The 14,894-nt window shown below is 50.2% G+C and overlaps 1 protein-coding gene and 1 pseudogene across 2 annotated transcripts; both read right to left on the reverse strand.

The window, feature by feature from the left end:
- Positions 1-333: 333 nt before the first annotated feature.
- Positions 334-472, reverse strand: LOC119351585 (annotated as a pseudogene).
- Positions 473-1,628: 1,156 nt separating this feature from the next.
- Positions 1,629-4,731, reverse strand: LOC119349856 (protein phosphatase 2C 53-like). 2 transcript variants are annotated; one of them, XM_037617950.1, is made up of 4 exons: positions 3,709-4,715; positions 3,525-3,630; positions 2,062-2,948; positions 1,629-1,916 (listed from the first exon to the last, which is right to left on the reverse strand). In XM_037617950.1, the coding sequence occupies exons 1-3, from the start codon at positions 4,462-4,464 to the stop codon at positions 2,560-2,562; spliced, it is 1,251 nt and encodes a 416-aa protein (XP_037473847.1). In that variant the 5' UTR covers positions 4,465-4,715; the 3' UTR covers positions 1,629-1,916; positions 2,062-2,559. The 2 variants fall into 2 exon arrangements, with proteins under 2 accessions (XP_037473847.1, XP_037473848.1); XM_037617951.1 differs by lacking the exon at positions 1,629-1,916 and having other exon boundaries at positions 2,815-2,941; positions 3,709-4,731.
- Positions 4,732-14,894: the final 10,163 nt, after the last annotated feature.

Raw genomic sequence — 14,894 nt, forward strand, 5'->3', positions numbered from 1 at the left:
ACTGTTCTTCTCCTCCCTGGTAGGAAGAGTCATACCTCTTCCAACACTTCCATGCAGGGTGTCCAATCTTGCCGCAGATCTGGCACGTAGGCTTGGCGGAGGGATTGTTGTTGTAGTTCCCGCCGCTGCCGCCTCTGTTGCCACCACCTCCCCCGTTTCCACGGTTGGGCGGCTTGGAGTAGTTGCGGTTGCGATCTCCGCCGCCACCGCCACCTTGTTTGTTGGGGAAGCCACGGCCGCAGTCACCACCGCCGCCGTTTGTCTTGTTGAAGCGCCCGCGTGCCGCCGCGTTTGCAGATGACTGAAAAGACCCGCCACGCAGGTTCATGCGAGTCTCGAAGCTTAGGAGCTGCGAGTACAGCTCCGGCACCCCAACAGGCTCGACCCGTGAGCACATGGCAGACACCACGGGATCAAACTCCTCATCGAGTCCAGCGAGGATGTGGGAGACGACATCTTCCTCGTCCACCTTCTTTCCTGAAGCAGCTAGTTCATCACAAAGTGTTCTGACCTTACCGACGTATTCAGCGACGGAGAGGTTGCCCTTCTGGAGGTTCGCCAGAGCAATTCTGACATTGACGGTCTGTGCACTGGTATGCGATGCCAGCATCCCTTGCACGGTGTTCCACAGCTCAGCTGCGGTATGGCATGTTGCAACTTGGATGGCCATCTCGCGCGGCAGCGTCGTCAGCAGGTAGGAGAAAACCTGCTGATCTCGCGCATACCACACGCCGAACTCCGGGTTCGGAGCCTTGGTCTTGGTCTTGCCGTCGGAGGAGGTGACCTCAGTGTGCATGGGTGGCACCTCCTGCTCGAGGTCGATGAAGGCCGCCATCTGCGCCCCCCGGATGGCTGAGAGGACGGTGGCGCGCTAGAGTGCCTCGTTCCCTCTTGTGAGCTTCTCTGTGGCGAAGTGTGCAAAAGGAGATGAGGGGAACGAATTTGTGGAGGAGTTCGCCATGGATGCAACCGAGGTAGGCTCTGATTACCATATAAGAAAATAGGCTAAGCGTTTGATGATCTCATCAGGGACGCGTTCGTGTTAATATATAGCACAAGATACATGAGGGTTTGAGGAGGTTGTTGAAGTCTTGGCCCCTCATCCAAGCTATACTAGATAAGGCCGACTACAACAACCTGCCTCGGTTACAATGCCATCATATTACAACCGAACCGTACACATGTACGTACATAAGTTGACACGCTACAATCTACCTTTTAACACAACATGGACAATAAGAAATGCAACGTTGCCAAACAAACCTCTAGAATTTCATTAAAATTTAGTCATTCATGTATGACTGGAGGAGATAATAATGTGCACGTGGATCATAAACTGCATAAATAGGAAATTCGTTTTCTTTGTTTATGAACCACGGTGCTGAAGGTTCAAAGGCCCTTAATCACTATCCCTGCACCATTTACTACTAAGGTGTCTTATTTATTGTTTATTGCCTGGAATCTTTACCATCGGTGAGTTCAACCCCTCGGTTGAGTCTCAATATGTTACCGTCTAGTAGAACATTTTCCTTTTTTTTTTTGGAGTAAAGGTATATCTCCATTCCTTGCCAGAGAGGATTCTCTATCCATTCCAGGAAAAGGGAACATATGATTGAAGAGAAAGAATCTAATAAACCCAATACTTCTTTTAGAAGAAACACGCAAAACGTGCCCAACTTTAAAATAATAAAGACATGAGATTCTAACAGCAAAATAAACGAAAAAAGTATCAACATATTACAACCCAGGGCTCGTTCATCTAGCAGAAGTGTAGACATAAAGCAATATGAGGCACGCGGCCAGCAAAGATTAGTCTGACGGTTGCCTTCTGTTGATGTGTAGTGGATCAACTTAATGTTGCTCAACACCGCGCTTGTCATCGCACTGTCCTTCCACTGTCCTAGAGGCAACCACAGCTGCAAGAAAATAAACCAATTGAAAATATAGTCAGTGGGGTGTTTCGGGATGACACCTTCGATTGAGAGCTTGTTATGGAAATTCCTTATCTAGTAACCTAACAATAACAATGGAAGGATGGGAGGGTCGTTGTAAGGTGCTTACCTCCATGGGAGACGAGGGCGACGACATGCCGGTGCCGGGGAGGAGGTGAACAAGACGGAGAAAGACACCGAGACGAAGGGGACGACATGAAAAGGTGACATTTTGAACATTGACATGGGTCTTCAAAATATAACTTAACTGCTACTCCCTCCGTTCCTAAATATTTGTTTTTCTAGAGATTTCAACAAGTGACTACATACAGAGCAAAAATGAGTGAATCTACACTCTAAAATATGTCTACATACATCCGTATGTTGTGTCCATTTGAAATGCCTAGAAAGACAAATATTTGGGAACGGAGGGAGTAGTTTCTACTGCAGTATATATATGTGCAAGGATCAACAAAGTTATATTATTCTAAAAACACTTTTTTCCAAGAAAATCTGTGCATATGATTTTTATGTTTCAAATCTAGCTACTTGAAACAAAAAATAATTTGTATATGCACTGTCACTGTCATCAGGTTTTGGTCTTGAGCTTCCTATAGGTTGCTTATAACTATCTGTTGTTGTTGTTGTTGTTGTTGTTATTGTCAGTCTTGCTCCTGAACTTCCTATGCGCCTTGAGGTCGACCACAAGGACGGTGATATTGTCCTTGCTCCCCTTCTGGAGGGCGAGCTTGGATAGGTACTCGGCGGCCGCCTGAGCGGCGGGATCCGGCGAGCCACCGTCGCCGCCGCTTCCTCCTCGGGAGATGGACGAGGAGGCGGTAGCGTTCTTCTTATGCCACAGTAGGATTTGCTTGCGAGCGGCGTCGCACACCTCCTCGTTCGACAACACGTCCCAGAGGCCATCGCTTGCGAGGATGAGGCACTCATCCTCTCTCGCCCGGGCAACAACCGTCACCTCGGGGACCGGGATTATGTACGGTTTCAGGTATCTGTCCCCTTCAAGTAGATCAACAACACGATCATAACCAGGAACCCAGTTCAGTAGTTCAGAAGAAAAGCAGAGCACAGGATTACAGTGAACATGGTTATTATCAAACTACTCAGTCAGTCACTGAATAATTTGTTGAGGGACAGAACATACAAGCATGGGAAGATGAGCCATTCCTTAGCAAGCATGAATACAGCTAGTAGGAATCATCAGTTTGTGATGTGTGAGTAGTATTTGTTATCTATGATAACCCAACTTTTCAAAGGTATTTGCTAGGTGGAGAAATTTAAGGTCATCACGCAAATGATCACTAACTTGACAAATGTCAAAAATTAGTACAAGTCATGAAACTTTTGCCAGCCAAAATAGACAGATTCACGAACCACGCATCACAATTCAGATATCACCAACAGTTTTTCCAAGAACAGAGCAAAGATTTTCCATGACACAATTCCTAGAAACTCGCTACCTAAAGTTAAACCTTGACCTCAATGAGATTCGAGATACATAGCCAATTTCCTAATTAAGGTATGTACTCCTACATAACTTTGCTCTGAAATATTCAGGAGCAGAAAATTGCGTACCGATGGAGCGCGACATGGCAAGAACACCGAGAACTCGATATCCATTCCACTGGATGACCTTGCCGCCCAGCGCCTCGATCCTCGCGTACTCGTCTTCCCTGTTGGGCTGAATCGACAATAAATGCAACATTCAGACAGTGTATCTGATGAACTCAAGAACAAATGTGATGAATGATGACAGTGCCTTATGGTCCAGAGAGAGCGGCAATGGCGCCTTGCCCCGGCACAGCACCGCCCGCGAGTCCCCGCAGTTGGAGACGATGATGTGGGACGAGCAAAGGACCGCGGTCACCGCCGTCGACCCCGCGCTGTCCGGCGCCTCGACCTCGGTGTCGACGCGGCAGAAGCAGTCCACGAATGCCTTCTCCCACTGTTTCTTGGAGTCCAGGGAGCTCAGGTCGTCGCATCCGCCGACACGGTCCTCTGCGGCGCGTAGCTCTTCGACGAGCGCGGCGTGGAGCTTCTCCCGGCAATAGTCGGCGACTTGGGCGCCGCCGTGGCCGTCGTAGACGGCGAAGAAGTGGGCGGGGAGGCGGAAGGAGGCGCGGTCAAGGCCGTCGACCGCGGCGCCGTCGCCGGCGACCATCCAGAGCGGGACGCGGTAGAATCGCGGGACGACGGCGGCGGCGTCCTCCATCTCCGGGCGGCGGCCGCAGACGGACTCGAGCCCCCAGAGCGGCGGGGAGTCGAGGGCGAAGACGCTCCTGCAGGCGCCGCCGGGGACCGCCGCGGCCTCGGCGGCGGCCGCGGGCAGGTCGTCGGAGAGGAGCGAGGGCGGGGCCGCGTCGGCGCCGGAGGGGGAGAAGAGGCCCTCGAAGTCGGCGGAGGCGACGCTGCTGCAGTCGCTGGCGACGGAGCAGGGGCTCCCGCACGCGTCGTCCGGCCCGGCGTCGGCGTCGGCGAGGGCGAGCCGCGGCAGCGCGCCGCCTAGGGCGTCCATGGCGACGAGCGCGCGGGGCCAAGACTAAGCCTAAGCCTAAGGGTAGGCCATGGCGGTGGTAGTGGGGAGGAGGAGGAGGAGGCGGCGGCGGTGGACTGGCGCTGCTGGTGCTGGTGCTGGTGCTGGGTAGTCATGGATGGAGCTGGAGACGGGGATGGCGATGGAGGCAAGGGTAGAAGGGAGTGAGTGGCTGGTGGTGGGTGGGTGCGGGGGCATGGGCACGGGAGCTGCCCTGGGGACGAAGCAAGGCGATGCCGATGGACGGCCGGCCGGCGGCTCACAGCCTCGGGTCGCGTGGTCGCATCTCGACCGCCCACCGCCAGCCTTTCACGGGACGCGGCCGGCCTTGTTTTTTTTTTCCTGTGTTTTCTTTCCGGTTTTTAAATTATTTATCTATGAATTAATTTTTTGAGGGTGTTTTCTATGAATTAATTGACGCAGCCTCAATACAACATTTTTATACAATGTTGCATAGAAGCTGCGTTAATTATTTTTGATTGGAGGGAGTAGTGTTTTCTCTCTTGCTTTTTGTTTATATCAGTAAAATAATATTAACTTCTCATAAACTTCGTGAATATGTCATAGTTTTCAAAAAAAACTGTGGAATTTTTTAAATTCATAAATTTATAAAACAATTCATAAAAAATTCTCAACTTTATTCACACTTTTTAATTCATGATTTTTCAAATTAATGAAATTTTAAGAGCCATGAACATTTTTGAATACATAAAAATTCAAATTCATGGGCATTTTTTGAAATTCATGGACAGTTTAAAATTTTGTGAACACTTTTTGAGTTCACGGGCATTTTTATATTCATGAACCTTTTTATCATGTCTGTGCTTCTTAACAAAAGAATTATGATATTTTCTTTACATTTTCCAATCGTTAAGAAACAAGGTCCATATTTTAAAATGAAAGAGCGGGCGTACATCGACCACGGCCCCGCTACCGTCGTGCAAGCTCTAGCAACTGCGTGTTCGCCTCCAGAGCCCTCTTTAAGATAATCTTTAGCAGATCCCGTATTCGGCCGGCCCGCAAAACGCGTTTGCAGTTCGTGGAAAACGGTCTTTGTGGACTGGCTCGGACGGCCGCAGATGCAGACGTCTCAAATGGACCCGTATAAAAGGATATTTGCGAAATACTTTTTTACAGGTCGGCTTTTTGCGGGGTCTGCTCGGGCACCACCGCGTCGACCCGTGAACAGAAAACGCCCAATTCTCAAATCTGACATAGGTTCCCACAAATAAATTCAAATTCAAACAACATAAAGCAGTTTACGCGCAAATAAAAACTTCAATTTAGTAGGGCAAACCCAAAAGAGGGTCTTGCAAAAGTGGCTACCACGTCCGGCATCATCTTTGTCGATCTTTACTCCGCGCCATCGAGTCCATCTTGAAGTTCATCGCCACCACCGAATCCACCTCCGGCGCTTGTTCCAACTCCCGCTCCGAAATCATCGACATTGCCACCATATGGAGCAGAGAAAACATCTCCGGCACTGTAACACGCACTGGCCGACGCAAACATTCTCCTCTTCAAGATTTCTCTCCTTGCCATATCATGCCATTCTTTGGTGAGGTCGTCCATATCATTGCAGTTCATTGTCATGATCTTGTTCTCTTCGGCGAGCAACTTGGACATGGCTTTGTTTTCAGCGGCACATGCTCTTCTCTCCTCAATGGCCGCAATTGCCACTTTTCTTGCTTCTCCTTTGCCTTCTTCTCGGCCAACTCTTTCTTGATCTCCAACGACTTCAACAACATCAACTCATTTTGATTACACCATGGAATCAATCTTCTCCCTCAAGCTCGATGCTTCGTGCTCTCTCTTCATCTTCTCCTTAGTCTTCTTGTCGCCATCGGGCTTGTTCAAATTTCTTGGGCCATCATCATCCTCATCTTCATCCATGTTTGTAAGTGAACCTCTCTTCGGTGGGGATTCTTTGTCGATCAACTTCCACTTCTCGCACTTTTTGAGCAAGTCCCAACAATGCTCTAGTTTGAAGAATTTGCCTTCCGAAGCTTCCATGTCTTTGTATTTATGTTGGGCAATTTTGTCCTACACAATGTGAACAAAGTGAAATGATGCAATCATTTCATATGATGCAATATGATGATGCACAACTTGAACAAAGGCAAAACAAACTCACATAGTCGGATTTCACGGTTCCACTTGGAGGTGCATTGCGTACTTGCTCCAAGCAAGCTGCCCAACGGCTGCACATTCTTCGAACCCCCGCTATAGTGAACGACAACAAGTCACGAGCTATCACAAAATGGCGAAAAGCAAAGAAAATTGCCATGGCCGAAGACTCATACCTTCCGGCCATTTTGTCAAACACCTTGCTTGCGGTGGGAGCAGCACCGTTGAGCGGCATTGCCGGGGCACCTCTTTCCGAGGCGGAGGGAGTGTATGAAGGAGGCGGCTTCTTTGTAGCCGGAATCCTCTTCCTCTTGACGCCGGCGGCCTTGGCGACCTTCTCCGCCACCGGCCGGGATCGCGCAGCGGCGTTGGCGCCTGGAGCACGGGCCTTCCATTTAGAACAATGTGTCCCTCACTTCTTTTGTTCATCAAAACCTCAAAATTTGTCAAATGATAAATGACTCTCATATGGTGACCGGAAAAGAACTTCACAAAATTCGGTGATGTATGATTTAAGAGGGGCAAACCCCCTAACATGATCTTGCCTTGGATGGTTTTTGGGATCAGATCTAATGGAACTAACCAAAATAAATTAAATATCTATGAGTGGATTGTTTCTATGTTGCGCTCAAGAAATAAACCTAAAATATGGAAGATAAAAATCCAAAAAGCCTCTAACGACCAACCGACGTAATAAGGGATTAATTAATCTAACACAAAGGTTGAAACCATAAAATAAGTCCTTTTCTTTCAAGTTTCTTGTATCGTGTAAATCTCTTTTCTTGGGTTTCTTCATTTCCTGAGATCTAAGTTAACAACCACCCAAAACTCAGACCTCTCTCTCTCTCTCTCTCTCTCTCTCTCTCTCTCTCTCTCTCTCTCTCTCTCTATGCTTGTAGCTACCGAGCTCCGCTGCTCTTGGTATTTGAAAATTTTGAAAAACACACTTTTGGTACTAAAAAAAACTTAAAACAAATACGTGGATACATACACATATTCCTAAGGCCTGGGAAAAATCTGGAAAAGAAATACTTTGTATTTTAGGAAATACAAAAAAGAAAAATTTCTGACAGAAATGGCACCCTTTTTATCCTATATACTGTCAGAAATTTATTTATTTTCCTATAGCCTAAAACAAAACTAGATTTCTACCAAAACTTGACGCGTGCAATCGGAATGTGTATATGTATCCCTGGGAAAAATTTCACATTTTTTGAAACTTCAAAACCCCAAATTTCAAAATGTTCAAATATAGAGAGGAGTGGAGCTCGGTTGCTGCAACGCCTCTCCCCTCTCTCTCTCTATCCTTTTCTCTCTCTCTCTCCTATTACTACGAGCAAGTAAAGTAAGAAGAAAAATGGATCCTTTTTTTTATACAGCACACTTGCTTGCTCTTTCTTGCAGTGTAAGTATTCCTCGGACAAGTTCACACCCAGTCCTGAACCTGTAACTGCTAAATCCGACTGAGCCTAGTTATTTGACTGACCAAACCATGCCACATTCACACAACACTCTAAACAAAGCCACCGACAAACAAGCCTTGCATTGCAGCTAACAAGAGAGGGAAACTTCAGGTCAAACAAGAGCATCCAGAGATTGCATTTTTTTAAGAAAAGGAGGAGGACCCCCGGCCTCTGTATCTGGACGATGCATCCAGCTATTTTATTAATTATTCACAAGACCTTACAAAGTCATACAATAGTAAGACTAAAGCCGCCGTCTAGGCAACATCTGTCGCTATTCCTATCCAATTGATGAAGGGATGCTGATAGTCTGGGCCTAATACCAAACAGACCTCGCAGCCAAACCTAACATCTAAGACCTGAGGTCCCAACCAGGACGCCTGCCGGGTATGGACACCCACCAGTCCGGCGCACTCCTCAACCAGGACGCCTGCCGGGTATGAGGCCGCCGCAGCCACCTGCCACCAGTCCATCTTCAGTGTTGTACTGCTCATCAACCTTGTCAGGCCTATCGTCGGCGCCACCACAACGCCAGACAACGCCACCATCCTGCATGTGTCCATCCACGCGCGCCCATCACCGAAACTCCGCAACGCCATGCGTTGTGATCCACCGTCGGCCTTGCGGTAGATGTAACACCGCTCCTCCTCTTGCCACCTCCATCCATCACTTGCTCCAAAATGATGCCCCCGGGAGGGAAAGCGATATAGAGAACGCCATCATCGTCCGATCCGGGAGACCCAGATCTAGGATTTTCCCCGGAGCATCCCGAGCCTGATGACGCAAACTGCAGCGACGATGCCTCGACAAGGAAACGACATCCAAGATGCCGCCATCGTCCGCCATGACCGTAGTTGGCGCGATTTTCATCGGCACTTGCGCCACCGGGCGTGCGCCGTCGGTGTCGCTGGTCCCTTCAACCGGAGCAAACTCCAAAACGATGCCCTGAAGAGGGACTACGACGCAAAAGCACCGCCATCGCTTGATCCCAGGGAGATCTAGGGTTTGCCCTGGAGTTGCCCGCGCCAACAAGGACCAAACAAGGATGGAATCCGCAGATCCGCCCAGCTGCCGACATGTCGCACCCGCTGTCGTCGTTCTAAGTCTGACAGTAGAATAGGGGGGTAGGAATGGAGAGGCAAGATCGTAGCTTATGGAGTAGTTGTATACGCAAGGGGTTTACGAGTTCAGGCCCTTCTCGGAGGAAGTAACAGCCCTACGTCTCGGAGCCCGGAGGCGGTCGATTGGATTATGTGTATATGAGTTACAGGGGTGCGAACCCTTTACACTGAGGAGGGGGGTGGTTTATATAGAGTCCGCCAGACCCCTCCGGCCCTCAGTTATGCAGGGTTTAAGGTACATTAAGATCTGGCATTACTGGTAACGCCATACATAAAGTGCTATGATGACCATAAAGGCTACTTAATGACCGACCGTTTGCATGCAGAGTGACTTTAGATCTCCTGGCGGTCGAGTGAGTGGCTTCATGGTTGAGTGTCTTCGAGTCCGTCGAGTGGAACCCTTCCAGGTCGACTGAAAGGTGGTTTCTTCTAGAGATGTCCTTGGGGAGGGTATCTTGGACACGTCCATGACCCTACCCTAGGTACATGGCTTCATCATTAGCCCCCGAATGGATCGAGGTTTGAGTGGGGAAGGAGTTGAACACACTTCCGACCCATTTTCGTGCTGTGAGTATGTCTTGTTCTGGATCAATGAACTTAGGTGACGGCACCAACTTCTTTTTCAGTCGCCTTGATCCATTCTCTGTATCCGTCGAGTGAATTTCTTTACTTGGAGAACTCCGAATGACAGGGCGGAGGAAATCTTCCGTCTGACGATTTGCTCTGCAGCCCGCGGATTTAGCGGGATTCGAATTTCAGGGAGCGCGCGGGGCGGAGGAGGCCGCAGTAATCGGATGGGATAAGGCAGGGACGCCTCGATCTCCGCGCCACCTTTGTCGCCACGTATCGCGCGCGCGACTGTTGCGGGATTTGACAGGATCGCCCGGGCCTACAAGTCAGTCACTCGGAAGCAACATCATATAAGGCCCCGGACGGGGGTTTTTGAACAGTGCGCTCTCATTTCCTCCTCTCTTCCTCAGACTTATCTGCCGCATTCGCTTCCATCTCAGTGCTGTTGCTCTGTGCGTGTCTCGCCGGCGACGATGGTGAAGGAGAAGACGACGGCCGTGGAGCGGGCGAAGAAGGCGACGGCGAAGGCGAAGGGAAGGGCGACCAGTCGGGGTGGATCTTCATCGAGGGCCGGCCTGCCGCAGGGCTGGATCCAGGGCGACTGGATCTGCTCGACGATTCGTCAAGCAGATCTTGATGACCTGGCCAATGAAGGGCTGATCCCCCATGGATCGGCGCGGCTCCCGGGGAAGGAGTCTGAGCCGCGGCCTGAGGAGGGTGAGGTCGTTCTCTTGGCCACTCATGTCGACCGTGGGTTTTCTTTGTCGCCTCATCCTTTCTTTTGGGGATTTCTGAATTTCTTTGGGGCGCAACTCCACCACTTCACACCCAACACCATCGTGTACCTCGCTGCTTTCGTGTTTTTGTGCGAGAATTTCTTGGGTTGTCGGCCTCATTGGGGTCTTTTCAAGCACATTTTCACCTATCGCTCCCAGACGGTGAAAAAGGCCAATTCGAGTGATGAGAGAACACAAGTGATTCAGATGTGTGGGGGTCTTGGGGTTCGGCTGAGGGGGAAAGGTGCTTTTCTGGCCATGGTCCTTCCCGACTCGGTCCGTGGATGGCAGTCGACCTGGTTTTACTTCAAAGACCAGCCGACGCCAGGGCAGTCGACCGGACTCCCTCCTTTTTCTATGAACCGAGTGAGGAAGCCTTCCTCTTTGAAGGTGATCTCGGAACAGAAGGCGCAGGTTAAGGTGCTGGTCGAGCGTGTAGTCCAGCTCATCCGTGACGGGGTGACCGGCATGGATCTCTTGGAGGTCTTCCTCCTCCGACGCATCCAGCCGCTTCAATATCAAGACCATCCGATGTGGATGTATTCTGGCACTGAGGACACCACTCGGATCCACCCGGAGGAGGTCGAGGAAGCCACGCTGGAGAGGTGGCTGACGGCCATCACAGGGAACAGAGACAACCCCCAAGGGCCAGGAGGATTCCTCCACTCGACCAATCATACGAAGTAGACAAGGTTCAATTCTGCATCTCCGACTGTGATCCTGTTTTCTTCACTCTGCCTGCTTAGAATCAGTCGACTGACTTTTGTCTTGTTTGGTGTCTTCTAGGCCACTACTGAGATGTACTCGATGCCCAACGGGGCGCAAGAACAGGTCGAGGAGGAGGAGGAGGCAAGCGGAGGTGAAAGTCAGGAGGAGTGGCAATCTGATGGTGAGGGGGATGAAGATGACGACGGCTCCGGTGAAGAGGAGGAGGAGGAGGAGGAGGAAGTCGACCCTCCTCGCACGGAAAGGAGATCCAAGCTCACCCATGACCCCGCGGTCGAGCTTGGCAAAGCGACTGTGCCTGTTGGGCAGTCGACGAAACGCCCTCGGACGACCTCTCCAGCGGTGACTGAAAAAGCGCCGAAGCATCCCCGAGCGGCGTCATCAAAACCGTCGAAGGCTCTGCCCAAGATGAGAATGGCCATTCCCACCATTTCCGGGTAACAGCAGAACTTGTGTTTTCTCGTTTAGCATGGACAGACTCTTGGTCGACTCGTTGGCTAACCGACTGATTTCTAAAATCTGCAGTGCTGCTACCTCCGAGACCTCAGCCATGAACAAAGACCAGGAAATGGAAGATGCTGCCACCTCCAACCTTGGTATGATCTCTGTAGTTTCTCTTTTGGTCGATTGGATCTTCATTTTTAACTTTGAATCTTTCCTGTAGCCCCACCTCATGTCATTGATCTCCCTGATGATGACGATGAGGCGCCTCTAAGGCCGAGGAGGAATAAAAAGGCGCCGGCTGGCAAGACCGCTCAGGTTGCATCAACGCCTGAGACACTGGTTCAGGAGGGGTGGCAGCATCACTCGGACTTCTGTATCTTTCGTTGTGCCGCTGACGAGTGCTCAACCTTCGTCGTCGACTGCTGACCCGCCTTCCTTTTTCGCCACGCACCACGTCCCAGAGGACCAAGCGGGTGCTGCTAAGGAGGCTATACGCTAGGCAAGGATCATGATGGAGAAGGTGAAGGCGATCCGGGAAGCCAGCCAAGCAGCCTACGATGCTAGCTCAGCTCTTCAGAGCAATGTCCAGGTTAGTTGGTCACCACTTGTTCTGTTAGGATATGCTACCTGAAGATTTTCTCTGTACACTCACTGGGTGTGTCGATTGAATTTTTGGATTGGTGGGGGCACGCTGAGTGCACCCACAGGGTGTAGTCCCCGAGACTATGCTGGACTGCTGGCAGTCGACCGTAGTATTTATTCTTTGAATTTATTCACTTGGGCTGGTGGGACCATGTCGAATGGAATCTTGGAACCAGTGGGGGCACGCTGAGTGCACCCACTGGGTGTAGTCCCCGAGACCATGGTCGACTGCTGGCAGTCGACTAAGGTCTGAAGAACCTGTTTTTTTGGATCATGATGATACCATGGCTGACTGCTGGCAGAGAGCCATGGTTTAGGATCAGAAGCTTTTTGTCTCTTTCGGTCGGCTGATCGGACCGAGTCGGTAGAACCAGTGGGGGCACGCTGAGTGCACCCACTGGGTGTAGTCCCCGAGACTACTGTTGAATATTTTGATTTGACTGTAGTCTTAGAAATGTTACTGTTTTTCTCTTAATCACTCGGAAGCAACCTATCTTTGATGTCTGTCGACTGACCCTTCACAGAAATCTTGCGAGCTTGTGGCTCGTTATACTGAATTGGAAAACAAGCATATCCAGCTCGACCTTGACTTGAAGCTTGTTCAGGAGAACTTTAAGAAGGCGAAGGACGAAGAAAAAGGTATGTTTGGTGAGAATCTTGACGACTATCTTTATCTTTCTGTCCATTCCTGATTCTGATCTCATTGTTACTTTGCAGATAAACTGAAGGAGGCTCTGAAGAAGAAGGACCATGACCTCGTCGAGGCGCAGAAGGCGGCTTTGGACAAAATGAAGCTTGCGGAAGAAAAGTTGGCTTCAGTCGGTAAACTTGAGGAGGAGAACGCCAATCTGAAAGCTGCTCTCGACGCGGCCAACAAGGAGGTCAACCATCTGAAGAATGATAAAATAGCTCTGAGTGACAAGGCTAGCGAACTAGTGGGGAAGAAGAACGATCTGGAGGCTTATCTGGGAGGGCTCGCCCAGAAGTTATTCATCATGCTTGAAGGTAATCTCTTCCATCCGGCTGACTTGTTATCACCGACTCATCATAGAACCGTTGGCTTAAACTCGAATTGTGTTTACAGAATTCTGCCAGAACTTCGAGGAGGAGACCAGTCGAGTGGAGACAAGCTTGGACCCCATTAACTCCCCTTTGAAGGATGAAGACACTATGAACATGCTCCGACTGGAGTCTCGTGTTGCTGGTGTGGTTGACTACCTCGCTCGATTGAAGGTTGCGGTGTCGCGAATCGACATGACACTCTGGCCAGGCGAGACGCTTCAAAATGACCTCGCGGCTTTAATGACTCGACTGAATGACGTTCCAGGTCGAGTGCAAGAATGGAAAAAGTCTTCTGCCAGGTGCGGTGCTGATGTTGCTCTGTCCCTGGTCCGTGTTCATTGCAAGGATGCGCGAGAGGACAAGCTGGCGTCCATCAAAGTGGCCAATACCAAGAAGCAGGACTTCCAATCTTTCATGGAGACCTTCATTGCTGCTGCCACTCGGATTGCTGATGGAATCGACCTGGACCAGTTTGTCGCGCCTTCCAGTCCTCCACCTGAGGAGCAAGAAAAACTTCTATGCTTTGCCTTAAATTTGCCTCGGAATGCCGAGTGGTTTTGTAACCGATAAACTTTTACAGGCTTGACGCCTGAGCACTTCTGAATCCGTAGGATGTTATCTGAACTTGGCTTATCGTTGAATATGCTTGCATTTGCCTTCGAGCGAACTTTGTTCTTCATTCGGAATATACTTTGATGCTTGAGACGCAACTCTGAGGTGGAAAGTCCAGTCGACATGCACTTCATCGCTCTTGCAGGTGGGGATGGAGCACAGATTGCAGTCGACCTGCGTCCTTCGGATCAGGACGGAGCACACATTGTATTTGTGGCGTAGCTCAGAAGGAGAAGGTAGCAGTCGACCTGCACCTCGTCATCCTTGCAAAGCGCATGTTGTATTTGTGGCGTAGCTCCGAAGGAGAAGGTAGCAGTCGACCTGCACCTCGTCGTCCTTGCAGAGCGCACATTGTATTTGTGGCATAGCTCTGAAGGAGAAGGTAGCAGTCAACCTGCACCTCGTCGTCCTTGCAGAGCGCACATTGTATTTGTGGCGTAGCTCAGAAGGAGAAGGTAGCAGTCGACCTGCACCTCGTCATCCTTGCAAAGCGCACGTTGTATTTGTGGCGTAGCTCCGAAGGAGAAGGTAGAGTCGACCTGCACCTCGTCGTCCTTGCAGAGTGCACATTGTATTTCTGGCGTAGCTCAGAAGGAGAAGGTAGCATTCGACCTGCACCTTGTCATCCTTGTAGATCGGAATGGATTAAATACTTAGGCGAGTACTGGACTGCAGCTAAGCCCCCGAGTGGGAGGATTGCTCTCCACTCGGTAGGATTTTTAAATACTTAGGCGAGTACTGGACTGCAGCTAAGCCTCCGAGTGGGAGGATTGCTCTCCACCCGGTAGGATTTTTAAATACTTAGGCGAGTACTGGACTGCAGCTAAGCCTCCGAGTGGGAGGATTGCTCTCCACTCGGTAGGATTTTT

The sequence above is a fragment of the Triticum dicoccoides genome, chromosome 1B, assembly GCF_002162155.2.
Source record: "Triticum dicoccoides isolate Atlit2015 ecotype Zavitan chromosome 1B, WEW_v2.0, whole genome shotgun sequence".
Taxonomy (NCBI): Eukaryota; Viridiplantae; Streptophyta; class Magnoliopsida; order Poales; family Poaceae; genus Triticum; species Triticum dicoccoides.

Coding starts and splice junctions, on each gene's coding strand:
- LOC119349856 (XM_037617950.1), bottom strand. CDS start 4,464: ATGGACGCCCTAGGCGGCGCGCTGCCGCGGCTCGCCCTCGCCGACGCC. Junction 3,631..3,708: donor CGCTCTCTCTGGACCATAAG/GCACTGTCATCA, acceptor TTGTCGATTCAG/CCCAACAGGGAAGACGAGTA. Junction 2,949..3,524: donor TGCCATGTCGCGCTCCATCG/GTACGCAATTTT, acceptor ATCTACTTGAAG/GGGACAGATACCTGAAACCG.